General features: G+C 42.0%; 1 protein-coding gene across 8 annotated transcripts in view; it reads left to right on the forward strand.

The window, feature by feature from the left end:
• The window catches only part of sgcd (sarcoglycan, delta (dystrophin-associated glycoprotein)), a 598,968-nt gene that overhangs the window by 556,345 nt on the left and 20,029 nt on the right, over positions 1-22,594 (forward strand). For all 8 annotated transcript variants that reach the window (XM_085173729.1, XM_085173730.1, XM_085173727.1 and 5 more), the window contains one exon: positions 4,686-4,758. In XM_085173729.1, the coding sequence (XP_085029855.1) occupies positions 4,686-4,758 (73 nt within the window). The remainder of the gene's footprint in view (positions 1-4,685; positions 4,759-22,594) is intronic.

Raw genomic sequence — 22,594 nt, forward strand, 5'->3', positions numbered from 1 at the left:
GTAAAGCGCTTTGAGGGCCCTGAAAAGCGCTATATAAATGCAATCCATTATTAATATCATTAAAACAGAATCTGTTAGCTTTAACTGAGTTTGAAGTTAGCAGGGAGTTAGCTCGCTAGTTCTCATCTAAACATGATATAGCATGTTCTGACTGAGAGATTTCTGAAAAAATTAAGACGTACAGCTATGCTGTCACTTCCAACATCAATGAAGACAGAAAACTAAACAGCAGTGACGTTTGTAGGGTTACTGAAGTTGGGCTAGCTGGTATATAATGATGTGTTACGTTAGCTAGCTACACAGCTATGTTAGCATAGCATAAACACAGTGAAGCTAGAGGATGAACGCTAACCTTTTTCCACTTGTTAACGTGAGAGTTCCTGATGGTTATGGACAAATGCAATGGCAACGTAGGATGTTGTAAACGGACCAAACTTCAGTCAGTAGAACAACTGAGATAATCCATCCACAATACGAGGTTAGTCATTAATATACTGCAACAACATGGGAATAGAGCAGCTGCCAGATAATTCAACATTAATGAATCAATGGTACGGAAGTAGAGGAAGAATGAGTTGAGAAAAGTTTGACTTATCTGACTGTGTTGTTTCGCTTAATGCGCCTTATAATCCAGTGCGCCTTTTTAGTCTGAAAAATACGATATATAGATTTGTTAAAAACAGTAAATGTAATGGAAACCGTTCAAATGAAACCTACTTGATGGGTATACATTGATTTATACCAAGTATATTTAACTTCATGGTTAATAGGACAAAGAATGTAGCAAAAAAATTGACATTAAAGTCATATACATTTACCAGCCAATTTATTAGGCACACCTTTTCAGCTGCTCTTTGAAGCAATTATCAGCCACTCACTTGGCAGCAACTCATGAATTTATGCATTTAGACGTGATCGAGTCAACCTGCTAAAGTTCAAACCGAGCGTCAGAGTGAGAAAGATTTAAGAGACTTTGAAAGGTGGCATGGGTGTTTGAAAATCCCAGTAGATCCCTGTCTGGCACAAACACTACCATTTCTGGGATTTATGGAGAATGGTCTGAAAAGGAGAAGATATCCGGCGAGCGGAGGTTCTCAAGGAGAAAATGTCCTGTTGATGTCAGCGGTCAGAGGAGAATGGCCAGACTGCTCTGAACAGGGAACAACTTTTTTATAACCAATGGATTTAAGTAATTTTCCTGATGACTTTCTGGTCTTAGTCATAAGTCTTGTGTTTTATTGAACTTGATGAACATGGTGTTCATTTTGTAAATGATGGTCTTCCTCAGAGTCAGAAAAGGAGGAGGAAGCAGAATGTGGCTCCAGTACTGTATCTGTCATCACCTGTTACCTTTCGGTCTCTTGTAGGTTTGACAGTCTCATAATAAAAATGTCAAAGATTTGACGTGTTGAGAGGGACGCTGGCTTCACCTCTACAAACACACTCCATCGCTCTGAATTAAGGTTAAATGTCTGCAAATATTGTATCTCACATAATTGGAATTTTTTTCTTTTAGTCCTCATCTGTCGTGGTACTTAAAAAGCCTGTCTCACAGCGAGGAGTGTTTGGAGTTCCAGAAGCGTGTCAAAATGTTTTGAAATGTATTTAGTCATGCCCACTGATCTGCACCTGATGCTTGGCTGATTTGATGTCCCTGAATGCTCCAGTTTACACGACCCGCTGCTGCTGCTATATTGGTGCTACGATCGATCAGGGCCCAAGGGTTGAAGACCACCTGAGCAAAACTTTGTATTTTAACAAGCACTGCACTATAAGTCATATGCAGGAGATTTAGGAACTCAGAATGTCAGAAACAACCAGAATATGGCTTAGCTGATGGCCTCGTTTAGGCTGTCGTTTTTAATCTACGTCATAAAAATGCAAAAAGTTCGTCGTGAGTGGGAATCCACATATCGGTGTTATTTTTGTCCATCCAAAGAAAATCCGAAAACAAAAATCACATTTATGTTTTTCTCAGTTCTTCAGGAGTCTAACATAAGAAACAGCCTGGAGTCAAGAATAAGAGCTGGCATCATTCCCATCTTACAAAGGCCTGGTCAGTGTTACATAAAAGATGTTGAGACCAGTGTTTCTCAGGCTCAGATGGAAGATTTAGAAAATACTTCCGATGTTCTTGGTACCCAGGAGAAGCTTGGCAATCACACTTCTTTGCAGTTCATGTTATCACCGCAATTCCCAACCTGTTCAAAGCATTTTATACCAAAATAAAGTCTGTTAAGCACATTATGGTAAATGGTAAATGGCCTGTATTTGTATAGCGCTTTTACTAGTCCCCCCTAGGGACCCCAAAGCGCTTTACACACCCAGTCATCCACCCATTCACACACACATTCACACACTGGTGGAGGCAGCTACAGTTGTAGCCACAGCTGCCCTCGTGCAGACTGACAGAAGCGAGTAGGGATGGGTATCGAAAACCGGTTCTTGTTGAGAACCGGTTCCCAGTGTTTCAATTCCTTGGAATTGTTTGCCATTTTTGCAAACGATTCCCTTATCGATTCCAGTCGCCCCGAATGACGTCACCACGTTGCGGAGCGTCATTTACCTGGCAGGAAACATGGCGTCTAAGCGGCTCAAACGCTCAAAAGTTTGGTTTTGCTTTACGAGAATGGATGACAACAGGGCACCTTGCAATACTTGCAAAGTAGATATTTCATTTAAGGGAGGAAACACTACAAATATGCAAAAGCATTTGCTCACAAAACACACGATGACCTTAAATGAATGTCGTGTTTTTAATTCCGCTCCGGACTCGTGAATCTCAACCCAGCAGCAGCGGTAACGTTTGCACGTCCTCTCCCGTTAATGCGGCAGGTAAATAATCAACTAACAGTGCAGATTATGTTAGCGCGATCTGCCTTATTACAAAACCTGCCATTACTGTGCATTTAGATGACCATGATGAGAGAGACAGACAGAGTCTGGCTCAGATGCTGGCAGTTCTCACTGCAGTCTACCGTAGCGTCTCCTTTCAGGCCAGGATAGACGAATGTCACCGAGCAGTGACTCAGTTTGTGGTCAAAGGTTTACACCCATTTGCCACAGCAGATGATTTTCGGTAAGTGAATGTGTTTAATTGTAGGCAGGGACATTACTGGATATTCTTGTGTAATTGCTACTGAATAATTGATGTTATACTTTGTTATTGCTACAGAAGAATATTTATTTTATTATTTTACATTTACATTTTTTTTTCCTGGGGACCCTGTGACACCCCATTGAAGAGCTGTAGGCTGTGGATCTCTTAAGATCTCACTGTTGGTTTTGTAAGGCCATGTTACTCCTAAATTTCTATCTTGTTCAAAGAGAAGATATAAAACAAAGTTCTAAGCTATTAGACCTTAGTGTTCTCCTTTTTTAAAAAGAATCGAATCGTTAAACAGAATCGAAAATGGAATCGGAATCGTGAAAATCTTATCAATACCCATCCCTAGAAGCGAGGCTGCCATATCGCACCATCGGCCCTTCTGGCCAACACCAGTAGGCGGTAGGTGAAGTGTCTTGCTCAAGTACACAACGACCGAGACTGTCCGAGCCGGGGCTCGAACCGGCAACCTTCCGATTACAAGGCGAACTCCCAACTCTTGAGCCACAATCGCCCCATATCTGAGCAAAAACTTTTCCTCAGTTCAACAGTCACTAGATGTCCAATTAAGATCCGAGTGTAGTAAGATGTTTATATTGTACATCAAAGAAAAAGAACCCCAATGAACCACCAATCCATTATGAGCAGCGCTTGGCAATGGTGGGGAGGAAGAACTCCCTTTAAACAGGAAGTGACGTCCAGTAGAATCAGAGCCAGGGGCAGACATGTTTGAGTTTAAGACTTGGGATGTTTGAAAGACGAGATGGTTGCTGTCCAGGTGTGTGCTAAGCAACATGTTAGCATTAGCCAACAGCTTCCAGTAGATGGTAAACTGGGAGTGCTGTTGGCGTGTCCAGTTTGGTGAAACCACAAGACCAGCAGCTTTTCTCCTAAGCTGGTCCTTAGTTTGTCTGCACTGGTGGTTTGTTAGGGGAAATGTGTGTGTGTGTAAATCATTTACAACTTTTTGTGCAGTTATAAGTTGAAGTTGTTGTTTTTTTTATTGGCATGTCATTTGGGAACCACCGCTCTCTGCAGAACTACTGAACTTTACACCAATAAGATTACTTTTGCTTTTCCAAACAGTGAGTCTAAAGATAGAGGGAAGTATATATGAGATCTGAGAGCAGTGGAATTGTGGGTTATTAATAAAGTTTCGACTTTGGAGGGGACTTCATTTCTGGGTAACAGTCTCTGGTGTTTTCTCTTTTTTCAATAATGTTGATGTCTGAAAGACACACACTGGGTTCCTTCATGAAACCAGAGCAGTTGCTTCTTTCTCTCACTGAGAGTCACTTCACAGCTTAGAGGAGGTGATGAAGAAACGCTGAAGGAATCTAAACAGCAAACAAAGCTTATTTTTACATTTTTATTTGCCCCGATTGTTGCTTCTTCTTTTTGTCATCTCAAATGTGTGTGTGTGTGTGTGTGTGTGTGTCTACTATATCAGTGATGCGAGCTGAGCTGAGGGCCGCTGTGCCCGCTGACTGGAGCCGTATAGATCAGCAGTGTTGGAGATTATGTCCATTGATCGGACGGGAAGGGGTTTGTGGTTTGATTCTGTGTTTTCTGATTTCAGGGGCCGAAGGAGCCGTGTTCAGCAAATCAGTGGAGACGCCGCATGTCAGAGCTGAGCCGTTCAAAGAGCTGCGGTGAGTCTTTCCACGGCACACAGCGAGCACTCGGTCTCATGCAATACATGTACAGATGCACGTCAAAGTTCACAAATACTGCAGCAGTGTAGTGAAATAAAGTGCTCACAGAACACCAGATCAATCCCTCACATCGGTACACCGCACAGATGCTACAAATTAATTTATGGGAATGAATTAATGGAAAAGCATTTGAATGAATGTGAATCTGATTGACAAAGCTGAGGTACACTTCAACTGCACTCCTATGGCAGGAGCGTAAAGATTACACTGCTTTCATGCCCTTTCTGACTTTAATAATACCAATAAGTTGCAAAAATTATCACCCTCTTGTATTCAGTAAGACTTCAGAGTATAACCGAGACCACAAACATATCATAAAACACGAGGTTTTTATTCACACAACAGTTAAAAGGAGCTGAGAGCCTTTTTTGCACAGACTTCTACACAATCAGGCTTCTTTTGCAACTAGAACAGTCGCCCCCTGCAGGCCATTAAAGAGAATGCAGGATTAAGGCACTTGTGAGTTGTTTTACTGCAGTACTTAAGTGGTACATCAATGAAAATTAAAACAGGTAATATGATTATTCTGGGAGAATATTCCATTTTTAATAAAAAGTGGTTAAATCTTGGCGATACTAGTTCCCTGACATTCTCCCATTAATTCTCGGAGGTTTACCGATGTCATGGTCCTGGGTCTCTGACGCACTATTTGAAGCCTGTTCTGGATTTTTGGTTTGGTTATCTGGAATTAGATATTTTTGTTATGTATACGTCTTGGTTCTTGTTCGTGTTAGTTCCCCTTCGTTTCCAGTCTGTCCTAATCTCGTCTCTGTGATTGATATCACCTATATGAAGTCGTGTCCCTGTGTTCTGTCTCCATCGTTTTCTGTTTTCCCCGTCTGTTCTGACAAGTTCATGTCTTTGGCTGCGTTCACACTGCAGGTCTTGATGCTCAATTCCGATTTTTTGATCAAATCCGATTTTTTTGTCTGCTCGTTCACACTACAAATAAAATGCGACAGCAAACGCGCTCTAGTGTGAACGCTCAAAGCGGCCGCATGCGCAAAAGAAGACGTCACACACAACGCGCTCTGTTTAGACCCAGAGCAAACAGTATTGTTTGACTGATGGACCTTAATATAAAGACTTCGGACTTCACGTTTCCCAATTTTTGCTTTAAGTTATTTTGTTATTTACATAATAATGTAAATAACCTAATAATGATCCTTATTGCTGTTTTAGAGGAGCGCTGCTTCAAAGGATAGTTGCAGATTTCTGTCAGAATCTGCAGATTATACAGTACAAATAAAATGTTCACGTTTCTCCAACGTTGTCTTCCCAACAGTTTCACTGGATGGCCAGGAAGCGTTCGCGATGTCTTCTCCGGCGCTGATAATTGGCGTCTGTCTTGTGTCGGTGACGTAAAAGACGGATTTAATGCGACATGACCATCAAACAGCAGTCGCTTTCTAAAACATCGGATATGTATCGGATTCAGGACCACATACGAAAGTGACCCAGATCGGATTTGGAAATATCGGATTTGTGCCGTTCACACTGTCACACCATGATCGGATATGGGTCGCATAGGGTCAAAAAAATTGGATTTGATGCGCTTTCGCCTGCAGTGTGAACGTAGCCTTAGTCTTAGTCTCTCAGGTAGTCACTTCCTGTATCATTTTGATTCAGGTTCAGTTTCACGTCTTCATCAGTGATGAGTCTGTTCAGCTGTGTACTCCAGGTGTGTCCACTCTGCCCTAATCTCCTCCTGTGTTCATGTCGGGTCGTCGGTTTGTTCCTGTTCGGCTCCATTGTTGTCTTCGGTTTTTTACCCGCATTTAAATGAAGCTGTGATTTTGACGTCCTTCACACTCTGATCGCCACACGCTCGTTCACATGACAGTACCAGTTCCCTGACATTTTTCCCCAAAGAAAATCCTGATTAATTCTGCCTCGCAGGTCCCTCCCTTGTAAAATTGAACAGCGAACTGTTGTAAAACAGTGAAGATGTTCAGAATAAACCACTTAAAGCCAGATGATGACTATGATGAAAGATTTTGAGGTAGAACAGCTTTAGGTTATCAGCTATCAGTCAAATTCAGCTCAGACTGAGTGTGTGGCTCCGTACTTCCTCTCCACGGTGTACATGGTGTGTGTTTGCATGTGTGTGAGGCGTGGATGTCTCCGTGGTGTAAACGTCTTGTTTATCATCTTTCTCCCGTCTGTGCTGTCAGATGTGATGACAGTCAATCAGAGCAGAAAGTGAGCGAGACGGATGCCTGGTGTGACTGTGGATAACGGGACGTAGGGATGTCTGCGAAGGGAAAAAGGAAAGTTGGAAGAAGAAGAGATAACGTCCACATGGTCAAGATTAATACTGCCCAGCGAGGGTAGCCTTTTTCTGTTGAGCTCTTGTTTATTAATAATGTTTGTTCACCTATTTTACCTGATTAGACCTCTCCTCAGGACTGACGGGGTGTGTAGAAACTGATTGATGTCTTTCTCACTCTTCTATTGCAACCATTAAATTTGCTCCACTTCCCATCACAGATCCGCCCACGTATACTCTACAGTAGCAGAACGCTAATCAACCAGAACAACTGGGAAACGCTGCGAGTGTGTGGGTGGGTGTGTTTGATGGGTATGTTTTGATGGAGAAGTGAGTCTTATTTGCCTTTACTGAAATACAGACTTTTCCACTTCTCGTCCGTGTCCGCCCAAGAAGATCGTTTGTAATTCTGTAAACCAGAGGCTATTTAGGCCTGTTTCTCTGTGCGTATCCTCCCGGGTGATGCCGCAGCTTATCGTGGAGGTGCTTCACCAGGCAAAGTTTATATAAAACTACATTTAAAAAACAAAAAAGGTCATTACTCACTAGGTATAATGTAAACAGCAACAGACCTAGAATGCCTTGTGGCGTTTCCATCCCATTAGTAATGCACAAGCTGAGTAGAAGTTTCTGGCCCTGCTTCATTTATTTGTAATGTGCATGGAGATGAGGGCATTACAGTCAAAACTAATTTAAATTCTTAAATCAGATTTAAAGGTGTATTACAAATATCTGTAAAGTTTTGACCCTGATTGAGGAAACAGTGTGACGCTGTCCAGAGACTGAGGGCGTCAGAAAGTATGCTGACCTTTACAAAGTAGTTTTGCCCCAAAGGAAAATCTAATTTTAACCTTCCAGACCAAGTTGTGTCTTAAACCGAACAGATATAGAAACTAGGGATGGGTACCGGTATCCGGTGCCATGATGGCACCAGTTCTGACATAAACGGTAGTAACCAGACTGAAAAGCAGCGCACATTTCGGTGCTTTATTTTCCTGAGCTGTGATACACTTTAGATTCTAGCCAATCATTTTACGTTTCCGAGGATAGTAGGCGGGCCCAGGTACGTACGTTCTTTTAGAGCAGAGCTACAGATTAAAAATGCCCAAGGCGAAGCGGTCAAAGTCTGGCTGTACTTCACAGCAAAAGATGCAAACTCAGCAGCTGCAACAAGTGCTTTAAGGTGATACTGTGATACTGTCAAAGGAGGTAACACCTCAAATCCGATGAAACACCTGGCGACGCATAGCGTTTTTTTAAAAAGCCGAGAAATGCACCGTAGGCTAACCACGTTATTACATTAATGCATGTAAGGTGAACTAGCAAACACCATCATAGCTACATGCAGCTGTCTTCTTGTTTGATGGCAGATACTCCCTTCACCCTGGCCAAAAAGGCTAAAATGACCAAAGAAAAAGTGGAAAACAGTTAAACATGAGAGGTTTTTGGACAAAGTTTGTGTTTTTTCCATTGTTTAAGATGCTTCCAGCCAAGAGTGATACCATATTTGCCCTATAGCTGCAGAAAAGGCTAACATTGTTATCTTTTTACAAAAAAACAGCTGAACATGAGAGGTTTTTGGACCAATTTTGTGTTCTCCATTCTTTAAGCACCTGTTCGAGCACCGTTTAAGCACCGGCACCGCTTCAAAAGTACCGGTTTGGCACCGGTATCGGATAAAACCTAAACGATACCCATCCCTAATAGAAACTCAGTTGCTGTTTTTTAGAGTGCCACCATAAAAACGTTGCAGTTTTCTCAGCGCATCCATATGCTGACATTATTAATTATAGATCCATCAGAGCACTTTTTTATGCAAGGTAGCTCATAATGTAAACAAGTTTAACTTCCAGCCCTGCCAGACACACTCAGTACAGACTTATAGATATATAGAAAGCATATTTTTTTAAAGGCAAAAAGTCAATCCCCTAATGCCCTATATCTACAGTCGTGATCCAGAAAACAGTGGTTGGAGACAATGGCACCTGTGTGCAATGAACTTCGCTCTCATTGTCTTTGAAACAGCTGCTATGAAGTTGAGAACCAGGTCAAAGCAAGTCCTGGTGTGTTGCAACAGTCAAAGCAACAATAGGATGGAGTCAGTCCACTATCAGTTTGTAATTGGTCAAATTGGCAGTTAAAAGCAATCTGTAATCTGCCAATTAACTGTTATAAATCGCTCATCTGTTCCCATCTGCTGCAAATCTGTTGCTGTTTGCATACACAGAAATTCGCATTAAACAGAAATTCACATGAACTGAATCCAGCCAGTTGGCAACCTGTCTGGCAAATTTTTGCAAACCTTCACTAATCTGTCTGAGAGTGACTGCACTCAGTCCAAGTTGGACCAGGATTGTTTGGAGGCATGCTACCTCCCACCGGGCAACCTGTGCAATTGGCTCGCCATCAAAACTAGTCATCCATAGGTTGATAGTCTTGTACACTCAATGCAGTCAACCACTGGTTTGTCATACTCGCGGGGATGTTGCCGTGCTGTTTTTACTGTGACTGAATCAGAACAGCTGTTTCAAACAAACCCTGGTGCTGTACGTTTTGCAAAATGTGTTCAGTGTGGTGTTTCTCGTTGTTGCAACCTGGTCAATTACTTAATTGTTTTCTACAAAGAAAGCTCACTGCTTTCATTGGTATTGTTAATCTTCAAGCTTTCAATCCCAAAAGTGAAAAAGCAACTTGGCAGTACTTCCTCATTTTATTTGGCTCCATCTACTCGATGCGTTTTAGCAGCACAGGTTCTCTGTCAAGGTGTCCTTGGTTGTGAGCTTTTACCAACATTTTTCCTCAATACTTGAAGTAGGGTGTTGTTTTTGCACTGCAGCAAAGGACACAAAGGACGAGAACTTTCTTTTTGTAATGCTGCTACCTAAACTTTGATTCTTACTTCGATACACTGAATTTTGGTTGCAAGTGGACCATTTCTTTACTCTATATGTCACATGTTTAACTGTCCTGGCCATGCAAAACAACCTAAACGAAATAACCTAATGGCATCCTATAGATTAACCCTATCTACACATTACACCTACAGGAGCATTTACGACATCCCATTCAAATTGAGCCTCGTGCAGCTACAACAGCTTCCACTCTCCTGGGAAGGCTTCCTACAAGATTTTAAAGTGTCTGTGGAAATGTTTGCCCGTTCATCCAGAAGAGCATTTCTGAGGTCAGACACCAACAATCACAATCTCTGTTCTCGTTCATCCCAACGGTGTCTGATGGGGTTGAGATCAGGGCTCTATGTGGGTCAATCAAGTCCTTCCACACCAAACGCATCCAACATTTCCTTTTTGGACCTTGTTTGAAAACTCAAAAAATTCATGGTCAACTGAAGCTTTAATATTTTCCTTCATTGGAACTAGGTTTAGGCTGAAGCCCAAAAAACAATACGTAGTGTGTTAAAACACTTGTCTATAAACAGTTCCAACGAGTAGTCATTTCTGACGGTCCTGTTTTAGCATGTACTTCGTCTTCTTCCACCTTATCCAACAGAAAGCAAATAACAGTCTTTGGTTCAGATCCAGTGATTTTTTGAAGTAGAAGAGATTTCTGTTTGGTTTCCATTTACCTCCTCAGCTTGCTTGTCACCATCTAAGCCTCAGTGCACCATCTCCCCTCCAGAAGAAGTTGGCTAAGGCTTAGAGCTGTTAATACCTCAGTCCAGCTGAAGTAATAAAAGATGTATCTTAGATAATGCTGTCAACAGACAACAATCTGCTTTCTTCGCTTATTAACCTCTCAACATCCACATGTTCATGTAGACACCATTTAGCAGTGGGTTGTATTTTTAACTACATGCCAAACAAACAGATTTTTGGCCACTCTTCTTTATAGTTTTCATTTAGTTCCTTTCAATCAGAGGTCTGGACTTTGGTAACACCTTGATTTCTGCTGCAGATTTCCTGCTGTTCTTGGGATCATTGTTCTGCTCCTGATCAAACTTGTGGTCTGACTTTGGGTTGAATTTATTACTTAAAGATTATGGCTTTGGTAATGCACACCTGAATGCTTCAGACCTGCAAACAACCAAAACATCACACACTTCCTGAAGATCAGCTGTTCAGCTACATTTGATTATTATTATTTACCCCTCAAATGCAGAGTCTTGTGAAAGCTTTCTTTATCACATGACTGCAGAGTTTCCATTATTCTTTTTAGCAACATACTTGGACTTGCCTCAAGGCGCATCAACATGCCTCGAGGCGGTCCAGTACACCATTTGCAACCACTGGATTAACCTACCATGACCCCAGCAGTTACAAAGGTTTGGCCTTAACACAGCAGCACTCCAGCTACAGCCGACTTTCCAGCATTAAGCAGACTGCAGTGGTCTTTAGACAGAAAATGTTCATATTGTTGCAGTAAATGTTATAGCCATGATCTTTCTATCTTTATAGCAAAATGGTATTCTTTGATCTGAATTGAATGAGAGGGACAGCGGTAGAAAGACTGAAGTGAAAATGAGAAAATCTGGAGAAAGAGGGGGAGAAAAGGGGTGATAAAAGTATGGAGTGTGAAGATTAAAGAATAAGAGGGAGTGAGAACAAAAGAGACGCGAGTGACTGTGAAAGAGTTTGAAAGTATATGAAACTGGGAGGGGGGGGGATATTAAGAAAAACACAATATGGAAAAAATGAAAGATGATCACTTTTGTCCGAAAGTCTGAGATGAATAGAGTGACAAAAAAAGAGCGTGTAAGAGAAAAACGAGACAAAAGGAGATTCAGACTGAAATAAAAAGAGCTTTATGTGATAGAAGCGAAGCTATGGAGACGACTTTGATGGGATTTAGGGGTCAAATAGACAACGACAAATAACCAATAAGAGCATTTCAGTGGTGTTTGCATTGAGATGAACTGAAAGCATCAATCACTGCTGCTTCCTTTCTGAATCATTAGTTCAAATAATAAGAAAGTGATACTTTTACATCACTGATGCAACACATCGTTTCCTAGGTGACACTCCAAAGCCTGTCGTCAGGTCACTGTCCACACAAGAGTCTATAGTAAGGCGTAGTTTTTCTTCCTCGTCCCCTTTGTTGATGCATCTTTGGTGACAACTAGCCAATTGAGAATGAAATATGGCCCAAACTATCCAATTATGTCAGAAAAAGGCGAGCGAGCTCGTTGGCGCATGGCTAAAATCTAATCTTACCCTAATCTCTCCCAGCTCCTTGGCAGGTAGCAATCGAGGAATCAAATCCTATTTCAGGATATCATATTAACCCCTAACACATTTCCGGGCAGCCAGACACACATCGCAGCCAGAGCCGCCGCCGCTTCTTCATCAAAGCCATAACCGTTACATCCATCTGCGTGGTAATACCTTGTCAACAGGATGTGTCTTTGCATCTGAAGAATGCCTTTGTGATTCGCCGGCACTGGCGAATTTGAAAGTGCAGCTTCATTTGTATCCCGACCAACTGAGAGATAAAGGGAATATATGTATGAAGCAATATAAAGGAAAGCGAATGCGGGAGGGGAAGAGAACAAAGAAGCAGAACAGAAACAAAATGTGAGCATCAGTGAGAAGAACTTTTTCTCCCTTTGAATGAAATAACACGTGATGGTCCTCGAGGAAACTTTGGTAGAGTTGCATTAGCCTGATCTGTCCCTCGGTTCTTCGTGTATCTTGTAGCGCTTCACCGTGCAAGGTAGCGTAATGGGACTGGGACTGAGACCATGGTGATGGACAGAAACAAAAAAGGTTGGAGACAGTCGGGAACCCAGCGTTCCCTCCAGTAACTCTTCTTCTGCCTGTATCGATTACATTTTTATAATTTTAACGTTGTTAGCACCGTTAGACGCACTAATGATGAAGCAAAGGCAAAGTAAAACCAAAATAATACTGAATACTAAACAGTTTTTTAAAAATCCTCATAAATACTTAAAATATTAAAGCCAGTAAAGAAATTATCCGAGGAATTACATCCCCACCTGCTGCCTTTGAAAATGAGGCTAGTTTCTGCCTGCTTTCCCTGCGACTGCACCTCCTCTTGTAACCACACGTGTCAGGTGTAGCGTGAAGCTGGAGAGACCGGTGAAGTTAAACAATATCGAGCTGATGACATGTTAAGTGCAGTAAAACCTTTCCAACAAGCATCGGACAGAACATCACAGCAGCGAAAGCAAGAGAGCGAGACGCAGACGGGAGTGTGTTAGCCGTCATGTCAGCTCTCCTGACCACAGTTTGTGATTCGCTGAAAAACATATTGTAAAGGAAAAGCTGCTGGCAGTGCGCTGCTGCTGATCCATGACACAGTAAACACGAGCAACATAGACATGAACTGGATAGATCAGCCCGTGGTCACGATATCCAAACCAATCCAAATATCAGCTCAGTGCATCAGTACTAACAGGTTCATCATTTTAACTTGGCCTAATAAAACAAACTGAAAATGAAAGTGAGTCTGAATAGAACTGAATTCAGTCGGCTTCTATTTAAACCACTTCTTAATAACGGTCACGGTCAGTGTTTTGTAGTGTAACACTCAGAACTATAGAGGGAAATCCAAGAATTAGATGATCCCTGTTACGTCCCCACGATGGAGGTCTAGGACCGGTAACAAATGGGTCTGAAACAGAATGAAAAGGAAAGCAGACAGAGGTGTTTAGCATATGATATGGTTTTATTACAGATTATCTTAACATAAAGAGATGGCAACGGTGCTTTATCAATAAAACCAAAAGAAAGAAGAGCTCACAACAACAAAGGAAACAACCGATCAAACAACCAAAGGAAACACTTCCAAGGGCCCACAGGCCCACAGGCCCACCCTGTCACTAGCAGCAGCAAGCTCTACTGCTGCTGTTGTTCAGGCCCACAGGCTCACACTGCTCACATGCAGCTACTCTCCCCACAACTCCAGGACACACTCGCAGTCTTTTCCAACACCTAGAACAACAGTGTAGAGTCACAGAAACAAACCAACCCCCACATCACACACTTCTTCCCCAGCCTATGTAACCTCAGAGAGGTGATTGCTGACTGGGTCCAGCTGCCAAATGAGGGCAATGAACAGCAGGTGCGTCCTGGAGAGAGGGCAGAGTGAAACAGGCTGTATCCCAATTCAGGGTCTGCAGCCTCAACGATCCTCAAGGGCCGCGTACTCAAAGACCGCTAAGGCCAGAAGTGCGAGGCTTGTGAAATGGGACGGTCTAGCCTCTGTTGCGCTGCCCAGGTTGCCTAGCAACCATGATACTAACAGCTGGAAACGTTTCATACAGCTTTGTTTGACAGAGATGAAGGAGAAAATCTTTTGTTCATTTGTTTGTTTGTTTCTACATGAGCTTTGATCATTCTCTGATTAAGCTCAGCTATTGAACGGCGTATATTTTAAAGTAAAGGCTTTAAAACCAAGTTAGTACAAACGTCACTAATGTCACATAACTTTGCCGACATGTGGCCAACAGTAATGTTTTAATGTTCTTCGTTATTAAACATTTGCACATAAATAAGTGACATAATATTCAGTACTTAAAGTTTACTCTTCGGGCGCCCCTCATCTGCTGTTTTTTTTGGCAAAATTATCCACACCCACTGCCACGCTATGCATTCTGGGATATGTTGGGCCACGAAGTCTACACCGCCACGTCCTTAAAATTCAGGGAAATGAAGGACGCATTTGAGGGCCGCATTTCGAACAGCCTTCGAATTGGGACAGCCTTCGTCGCGTCGCGGTGACGTAATCGGCCTTAAAATGCGGCCTTTAAGGCTGCAGACCCTGAATTGGGATACAGCCACAGAGAGACAGACGGGTAGGAGGAGGCGGAGAGAGAACAACACCACATCCACACAAGGGCAATTTCAAGTGGAGGGCCCACTAGGGCCGTAACATCCCCGTGTGCTGATGGTAGAATGAATGTAGGGAGGAAGCCGGGTGCAGCATTTATACATATAGGTTGGGATGATGAGGGCAGTGTAGAGGATGAACAGTTTACACACTGTAGAGCTGCAATTTCTTTATCCCAGCTAGCAGTGAAGCACACCTGTTCGTCATCAAATAATGAAACACAGGGCGGCTCCATCTTAAATCACCTGATAGGTCACATGACCACGACCAATGGGAATAGTATCCAATCAGAACCACGTCTTATAGAGGACAAACAGCTGATCAATAATCTAGAAGTAATACGTATCTCCTCGGCACAGACAATCAGTGCTGAGAAAGACGCCAGCCTCACGGCGGTGACGATGTGCGCTGATTCTTCCTGTTTTAAGGTGAAGAAGAAGAGCATGAAGAGATCATATGGAAACAATCAAGATGCAAAACTATAGACAGAATAAATAACCACACACAACAAAAACTTTCCTCTGTGAACGTCCTGAATTTGAGCCTTACTTCAAGACGACAAAGCCTTGACAGTCATGTGACAGCGGTGTGGGCCAATAGAAGAGAAGGGGCCAAACTCCAAAGCTGTCCCACAGATTAATTTTCAGACTGCTTTTTATGCTTTGGGCAGATTTAAACACTTGCTTGAGGCTCACAATGAACGGACTTGACCTTAAAGGTGCTTTAAAATCACCTGTTCCTTTTGTATTAAATAACTTTCATGTGTCCGCTCTGTCTCGTGTTTTTATCCTCTAGAGGACTTCAGCACGAGGCAACAGCAGAAACTGAAATTATAGAGCAGAAGTCACGGCGCTGCCAACCAAGCCGACCACTGTGATCTGTGCAGAAATCACAGATTCAACGAACGCTGCCTTCACCTCTTTCTCCTCTTCTTACATCCCATCTGCCCTCCTCTCCATCTCCAATCTCCTCTCCCTTCTCTCGCCTCGCTTTCATTTGCCGTCTCCTCTCTCCATCCTCACCCCGCCCCTCCTCCTCATCCTCATCTTCTCGCCTCAATTACCTCGATCTTCATTCACCTCTCCCTGTCGCACCAGGTTCTGATCTCCCTCCTTTCATCCCCCGTTCGTCCTCCCATGTCACCCTTTCTTTTTGTTTCATTAATCCGAGCCTAAGCGGTTTGAAAAAGAACAAAACTGCAACAACAAAAAGAAATATTTATTCAGTAGATAGCGCCATGACAAAAGAGATCACGACTCAAGGTGGCCTCCCTCTGCAGGCACATTTAGCACATCTGAGCATTATCACAACCAAGAGAAAAGAATTAAGACAGCACATCCAGGCCCTTATTCCCCCTCCTCCCCCTCGGTCTGTCCTCTCTAATATCACACCCACTCCTTTCTTCTTCCTCGCTGTCCTCCACACCTTCTGCTCACACTGATCTTGGTAATTGAGAGGATGGCCTGCTCTCCAGCAGAGTGTTCGAGTGGCCAATCATAAAGCCCCGCGAAGCGATCAGCAGCGCTCTCACTGCCCCAGATTGCCATTTAACCTATGATTTTCTATGTAGCACAAAGGCAGCCCGTTCCAACTCAACGTAGCTTACACTATATTTATAACACCAAACAGCTCTGACCGCTGCAAACGGTGGCAGCTAATCAGGCGAAGGCGCCGTGGCCAAGGACAAAGGAGTCAGGCGCAGCCAACGGGGAGCGTGCGGACGGCGCCTGCAGGCTTCGGTCTGTGCAAGTTTACAGTCGGTGTCATTAAAAAAAAAACATACCAGTTGTTATCTGAAGGCAGACAATATGAGTGTGAAGAGTTATTAACCTTTGATTGTAGTTGTAGATATGAGGCAGGGCCGAGGAAGGAGAGAGAGGAAATGAGGATGTCCAAAAGTGGAATGGAAGACGTGAACGAGATGAAACCGTATTGATCGCTGTGGGGAAATGAGGCGGCGGCAGCCGCGAAAGTAATAGGCGACAGCAAAGAGTCAAAAGACGAATAACAGGCAGAGGAATATATTATTATAAAGTGGAAGTACATAAATATCCTGATGGAAGGATTACATTAAAGAAGCATTCTTCACTTTGAAATCTGTTCTGTACACTTCTGTTTTAAGTCTGGATTTTTTTTAAATATGAAAAACACTTTATATTAGAACGAGAGGCGAGGAGATGGGAAAGAGCAGGAGACAAAGTTTCAATTCGCCGGGGTGGTGGAGAGGAAATGAATACGGATACAAGGCGGAGAGAGAGAAATATTTCATTGTCTGACTCCCCGAGGAGCAACCTGGGAGAATGAGCGGAGATGAGAGAGGAGGAAGGCCTTTAGAAGGAGTAATAGAGGAGGATTTCTTTTTATAACCTCCCTTCCACTGACACAGAATATGTCTGAGGTCCTTTGAACCTGAACAAACTTCTTCGTCTTGCGGCGTATTCATTTTTATTTATTTATACAGGACAAGGACGAGCAACAGCCTTTGACCTTTGGATTGTTTAAAGTCAGTTTCCGTTGGATTTCCCTCCCCGTTCCTGCCTCTTTCTTGTCTTTTCTGTTTATACCTTCATCCTTCTTTGCCTTTAATGTCTCTAGTCTAGTTTGGTATTCGCTTTACGATTGTTTTCCACTGAAGGTTAGTTTTCTTTTCATATCCTGTGCTGATTTTACTTGTTTCATGGTTTTCACTCGTGTCTAGTCCCACTTGCTGTTATTTGTCAATCAGCCTTCAGTATATAAATATTCCTGTCCTCCTACTTGTGTCTACCTCTTGTGATTTGTTAGATTTTATGCTTTTTATATTTCTTTATCAGCACCTTTTGTTGGAATTCGCTCCATCACGTGTTCTGTATTTTCTACTTTTACCTCGTGGCAGAATTGGTAGCAGTGTGGTTTCCTGGCATGGACCCAGCTGTTAAATGTGGTCACAAATTAGAGTTAGAGGTTTTAGTTTAAGATTTCGGAGGTTTGCCTGCTTTATATCCATGTGTTTGGGATCTTTGTCCTGTTAGAGCACTCATTTGTGTTTCATCCTGCTGTTGATTTGAGGTGAAGTTGTCCTCCTTCATCATTCAATCCACTTTGTGCCAGAACCACAGGCAGCAAAACATCTGCAGAGCATGATGCGACCCCCACCATGCTTGACAGCTAGTATAATGCTCCTGGGTTTGAAAGCCTCACCTTTGTTCTAAAAAAAATACATTTTGTCATTGTGGCAAAATATCTGTTGTTGTGCCATCTGACTGTAAAACTACATAAGTACACTTTAAAAGTAGAATGGGAGGCAGAGCCTTCAGTTTTCAGGCCCCTCTTCTGTGGAACCAGCTTCCAGTTTGGATTCAGGAGACAGACACTATCTCTACTTTTAAGATTAGGCTTCAAACTTTCCTTTTTGCTAAAGCATATAGTTAGGGCTGGATCAGGTGACCCTGAATCCTCCCTTAGTTATGCTGATTCCCATGATGCATTGAGTATTTCTTCTTCACTCAATATGAGTTAAAGGGTTAATAAAAGGTACGATTTAGTGCAGAGAGGTCTATTAAGACCTACCATAGAACCAAGTCCGCCAGAGCTTATATTATATTTTTACATGCTGTGGAGCCATTTTTGGGAGCATTTCAAGTTGCTATACATCAATACAACCATTATAGCCTAAATTTTAATAATATGTTTGCATTAAGTGCATAGTAATTACATAAATTGCAAAAAAGTGCAATAAACTACAAAAAAATTGAAAATCGTTTTTGTTTTTTAACATATATTTCTAGTTAGAGAAATTTAAGAGGCTTATCCCTCAAAACTGTAAATACAAAAAAGTTGCACAAACTAGTTTCCCACCACAGGAAATTTATTTTGAGTGTCTTCATAGTTTTATTTTTGAAATACACCAATTTTTATACACTGCAGGAAAAAACGAAAATAAATATTATAATGCAAATTTGCAAAAAAGCAGCATATGCATCAAAATAAACTATTTCCAGCAGTGCAATATGAGTCCTAAGCATCCCAGAAACCACACAGAAAGTCATAAAGTCAAACATAACTTTTAAAAACACCAGTATAGGCTCATGAGGCCCTGATAGTAAAAAAACTACATTTCCGCAAAAATGGCGTCACTTCCGGTTTCGGGCAGGTAATGGCGGACATGCGAAAGTTCGCTCTGACGTCTATTCCACCGTAGGAAGTGTTACGAACAGCTGATCGGATCAGCAAAGCGTGTTTCTGGAATATTATGTTTTTGTTGCTGCAAGTGCTTTTTATGCAGTTTTTGCAAAGCTATATGTGGAAGGAAACTGTGACCGAGGACAAGCTGATGGCATAAGATGTAAGTACAACTCCTCCGGTTTCATATGCAAAAAAAAATTTTGCGCTAGCTCACGTGGTTGCAGAGCTACCGGGATTTAAAAATAGTTACGCAAAACAGAGCGTGCTGCTCCGACCGGCTTTAAAGGGTTAACCTCTGTCTCTCTTCCACAGCATGTCTTTATCCTGTCTTCCTTCTCTCACCCCAACCGGTTGCAGCAGCTGGCCCCGCCCCTCCCTGAGCCTGGTTGGAGGTTTCTTCCTGTTAAAAGGGAGTTTTTCCTTCCCACTGTCGCCAAAGTGCTTGCTCATAGGGGGTCATATGATTATTGGGTTTTTCTCAGTATGTGTGATTTGGTGCTGAAGGTGTCGATTTTGGAGCAGGGCTTCTCCGACTTCTAAGCAAAGTGATGCGAGTATTACATCGTCATCAACTGATAGCGTTTTGACCTAGAAGTCCATGAGAAAACAGGAGTGAGCTCTCTTGATACATAACTTTATTATACGCATGGCTGATGAGTTTATATCCTTAATCACTAGTTTGAAATCCTATTGAATGCAATACAATGGCTATGCTGTAATTCATGTTCCCCATTAGAGTCAAACAGACGATCAAGCACGCTATGCTTTAGGGTGGGACTCTCTTCTGAATGAGTTGCTACAGCGTCTTTGGTTTTTTAGCCACATCCACCAACTGATGTGACTTTTATGTTCTGTTGACAAGGAGCTGAAATACAGTTGGTCAGGTTCCAAAAAAATGGGTTACTTAGTTTGAAAACACTCATCGTGATACTCCGTCATCCAACTTGCACTCAAACCCTAAATTTGAGAGGCGATGAGAAAAGTCAGAAGAGTAATGGGGAGCTGGATGTTCTCAGTCATCGGCATTCGGGGCTTTTTTCTTTGGCTTGAAGAGGCATTTCAGTATTCTCCGAACCACCTCTATGGGATCAATTTTTACTCCCTTGTTTTGCAAAGTGTAAGATTAAAGTCTAGTCCATGCTCTCTTAATGTCCAGATACAACAGTTTTAAATTGTGTTGTCTCTAATCTGTTTTTATTTGCCCCCCAGTGACACAGCTCGCTGGGAATACAAATCGATCACGGCAGGCAAAAACTATAGAAATGAGCACAGGGCTGATATACAGTAATGAGGGATTCGTCAGAAATGTTCAGTAGCAGAGGAAGGAAGTTAACCGAAGGACTGATTCACGCCATCTATACAGAGCACGTCTTTATAAGAGCGCTTATCATAAAGACTAAGCACGCGGTCAAGTCAATCAGTCACAATGACATTTTGTTATTAACGACTATGTATTTAATTAATTACCAGCCTCTGTTCAATGTGCAGTAATTAATATGCAGTGGGGATTAACCCTTGTGGCAGAGATCAAGGGATAAAGCAAAGGAAGCTGAAGTTTTAATTTGGTAATTTGCTCATTTGCCTTTGGAACAGAGGTTTCTTTAGTTCGAGCTCACTGGTGTTACAAATACAGTAACTGCTGGGATTTTAAATGAAAAAACAACATGTCAGCATGGCTTCTTAGTTTAGTCAAATTACTTTATTACCAAGGGTAATATGTATTGTATCTATTATAATGTCAGGGACATTATAATAGGAAATAATTACCAATATTCTCACCAACTTCTTTACGTACACCTTGCTACTTCCAGGTTGGACCCCCTTCTTATTTCTTTAAGTCTTTATGAAATGCAACGTGATGCTAGAAATATTCCTCAGAGATTTTGGTAGCATCACTACCAACACGTGCTGCAGATTTGTCAGCTGCACATCAACGATGTAGCTCTGCCATTTCCACCACATCCCAGAGATGTGATTGAGTTCTGGTGACTCTGGAGGCCAGTTTTAGGTAGCCAAGCTTTGTGATACAGAGTTATAAAGACGTAGACGTGGTCACCAACAATACTCAGGTACGCTGTGGTGTTTGAAGAGGCTCAGCTGGTGGGATCCAAAAAATATCCCCCCCACCCTGACCTGAAACTACAAGGCAGGATGGATCTATGCTTTCATGTCGTTTGTCATAAATTCACCACCGAATGCCACAGAAGGAATTGAGACTCATAAGAAAATTGTGGTCTTTAGGTCCTTGCCACCCGAAAAAAATGCCAATCAACAACTGTCCAGTGTTAGTGTCCATTTTTGCTTTTCCTTGGCTGACTGTATCCAAGGAGTGGTTTGATCCCCATTTGCCAAATATCCTTGGACAAGTTGCTCTCCAATGCATCCAATGCATTGGAGCTCTGGTGCTCAGGTGGTGTAGAAAGCGCTACATAAGAGTCAGTCCGTTTACCAAGTAGACTACAACAAACTATCAAAGTGTAACTGAAAACAAAGCTTTATTCTTTTCTTTTTAAACAAATATATGTGGCATCAACATGAGTAGGATTTTTTAATGAATGAATAACCTGTTCTAGAAGGACTTTAGAATAATAACACAATCGTACGCTCAGATAAAAGTCAATAAAGTTTTGACTCAGTTACTGTAAATTTATCTTTCTCTCCATATTAAACTCCTCCGAACTGACGTCCTGTCATTTGAAGAGCTTTAAGCTACTTTTTTCATGAAACGAAGAAAATCCTGGAATTTTTTCCCTCCCAGATAACCCGACGCTGAACTCTGAAACTAAAGTGAACTTTGCTGCTGGTTTTCTTTCTTGCCTCTTTCGACATTTCCATCTGGTGCAACAGCACCTCGATGTTCTTTGTTCTCGGGGGAACGCAGGTCACCACCCAGGTGAATTTATTCATTAATGACGCCAGGAGCAAACTCGAGATTATGTCAGCACGCATGGGTTCATCTACCATCTTATTCTTGTGCTTCTTCTGTAATCTCTGTTACTCTCGCTGATGCAACTTGCATGACTTTACTCCCTGTTGTGATTTTTCTCATATAGATTTCTTATATATTGCATATAAACAGTTTCAGAGTTCTGTTATATGAATTTTCAGAAATTTATAGTGTATTTTTAAAAACTTTCTTCTTATTTCTAGCTTTTCTCATCATGTTTGACAGGAAGGAAAAATGTGAAAATACAGGTGTGCACACTTTTAATTTACTTTGCAGTTTTTTGCTCAGGTGAATGTTTAGTAGTACTTAGCTGAACTGCAGAGCTGGGTAATAGTTCCTCACTGCAACTGATGTTTCTACACTTTTCACATAAGTATTCCTGTAATCATTTGTGCATTTTAAACTTAAAGCGTGTTCAAGCAGATACACAGACTTCCAGTTCAAGACTCTATTTAAAGAGTGGAGTTCGTTATAATCTTAGCTTTAAAATACAGTTAAAAGAAACTTTAGAGGGTAATTTACAGTAGACTAAAAATATGCACAGAGCCAGTGATTAATCACACTTTGCAAGTCATATAGAAGCTTTG

Source organism: Neolamprologus multifasciatus, chromosome 10 (assembly GCF_963576455.1).
Source record: "Neolamprologus multifasciatus chromosome 10, fNeoMul1.2, whole genome shotgun sequence".
Taxonomy (NCBI): domain Eukaryota; kingdom Metazoa; phylum Chordata; class Actinopteri; order Cichliformes; family Cichlidae; genus Neolamprologus; species Neolamprologus multifasciatus.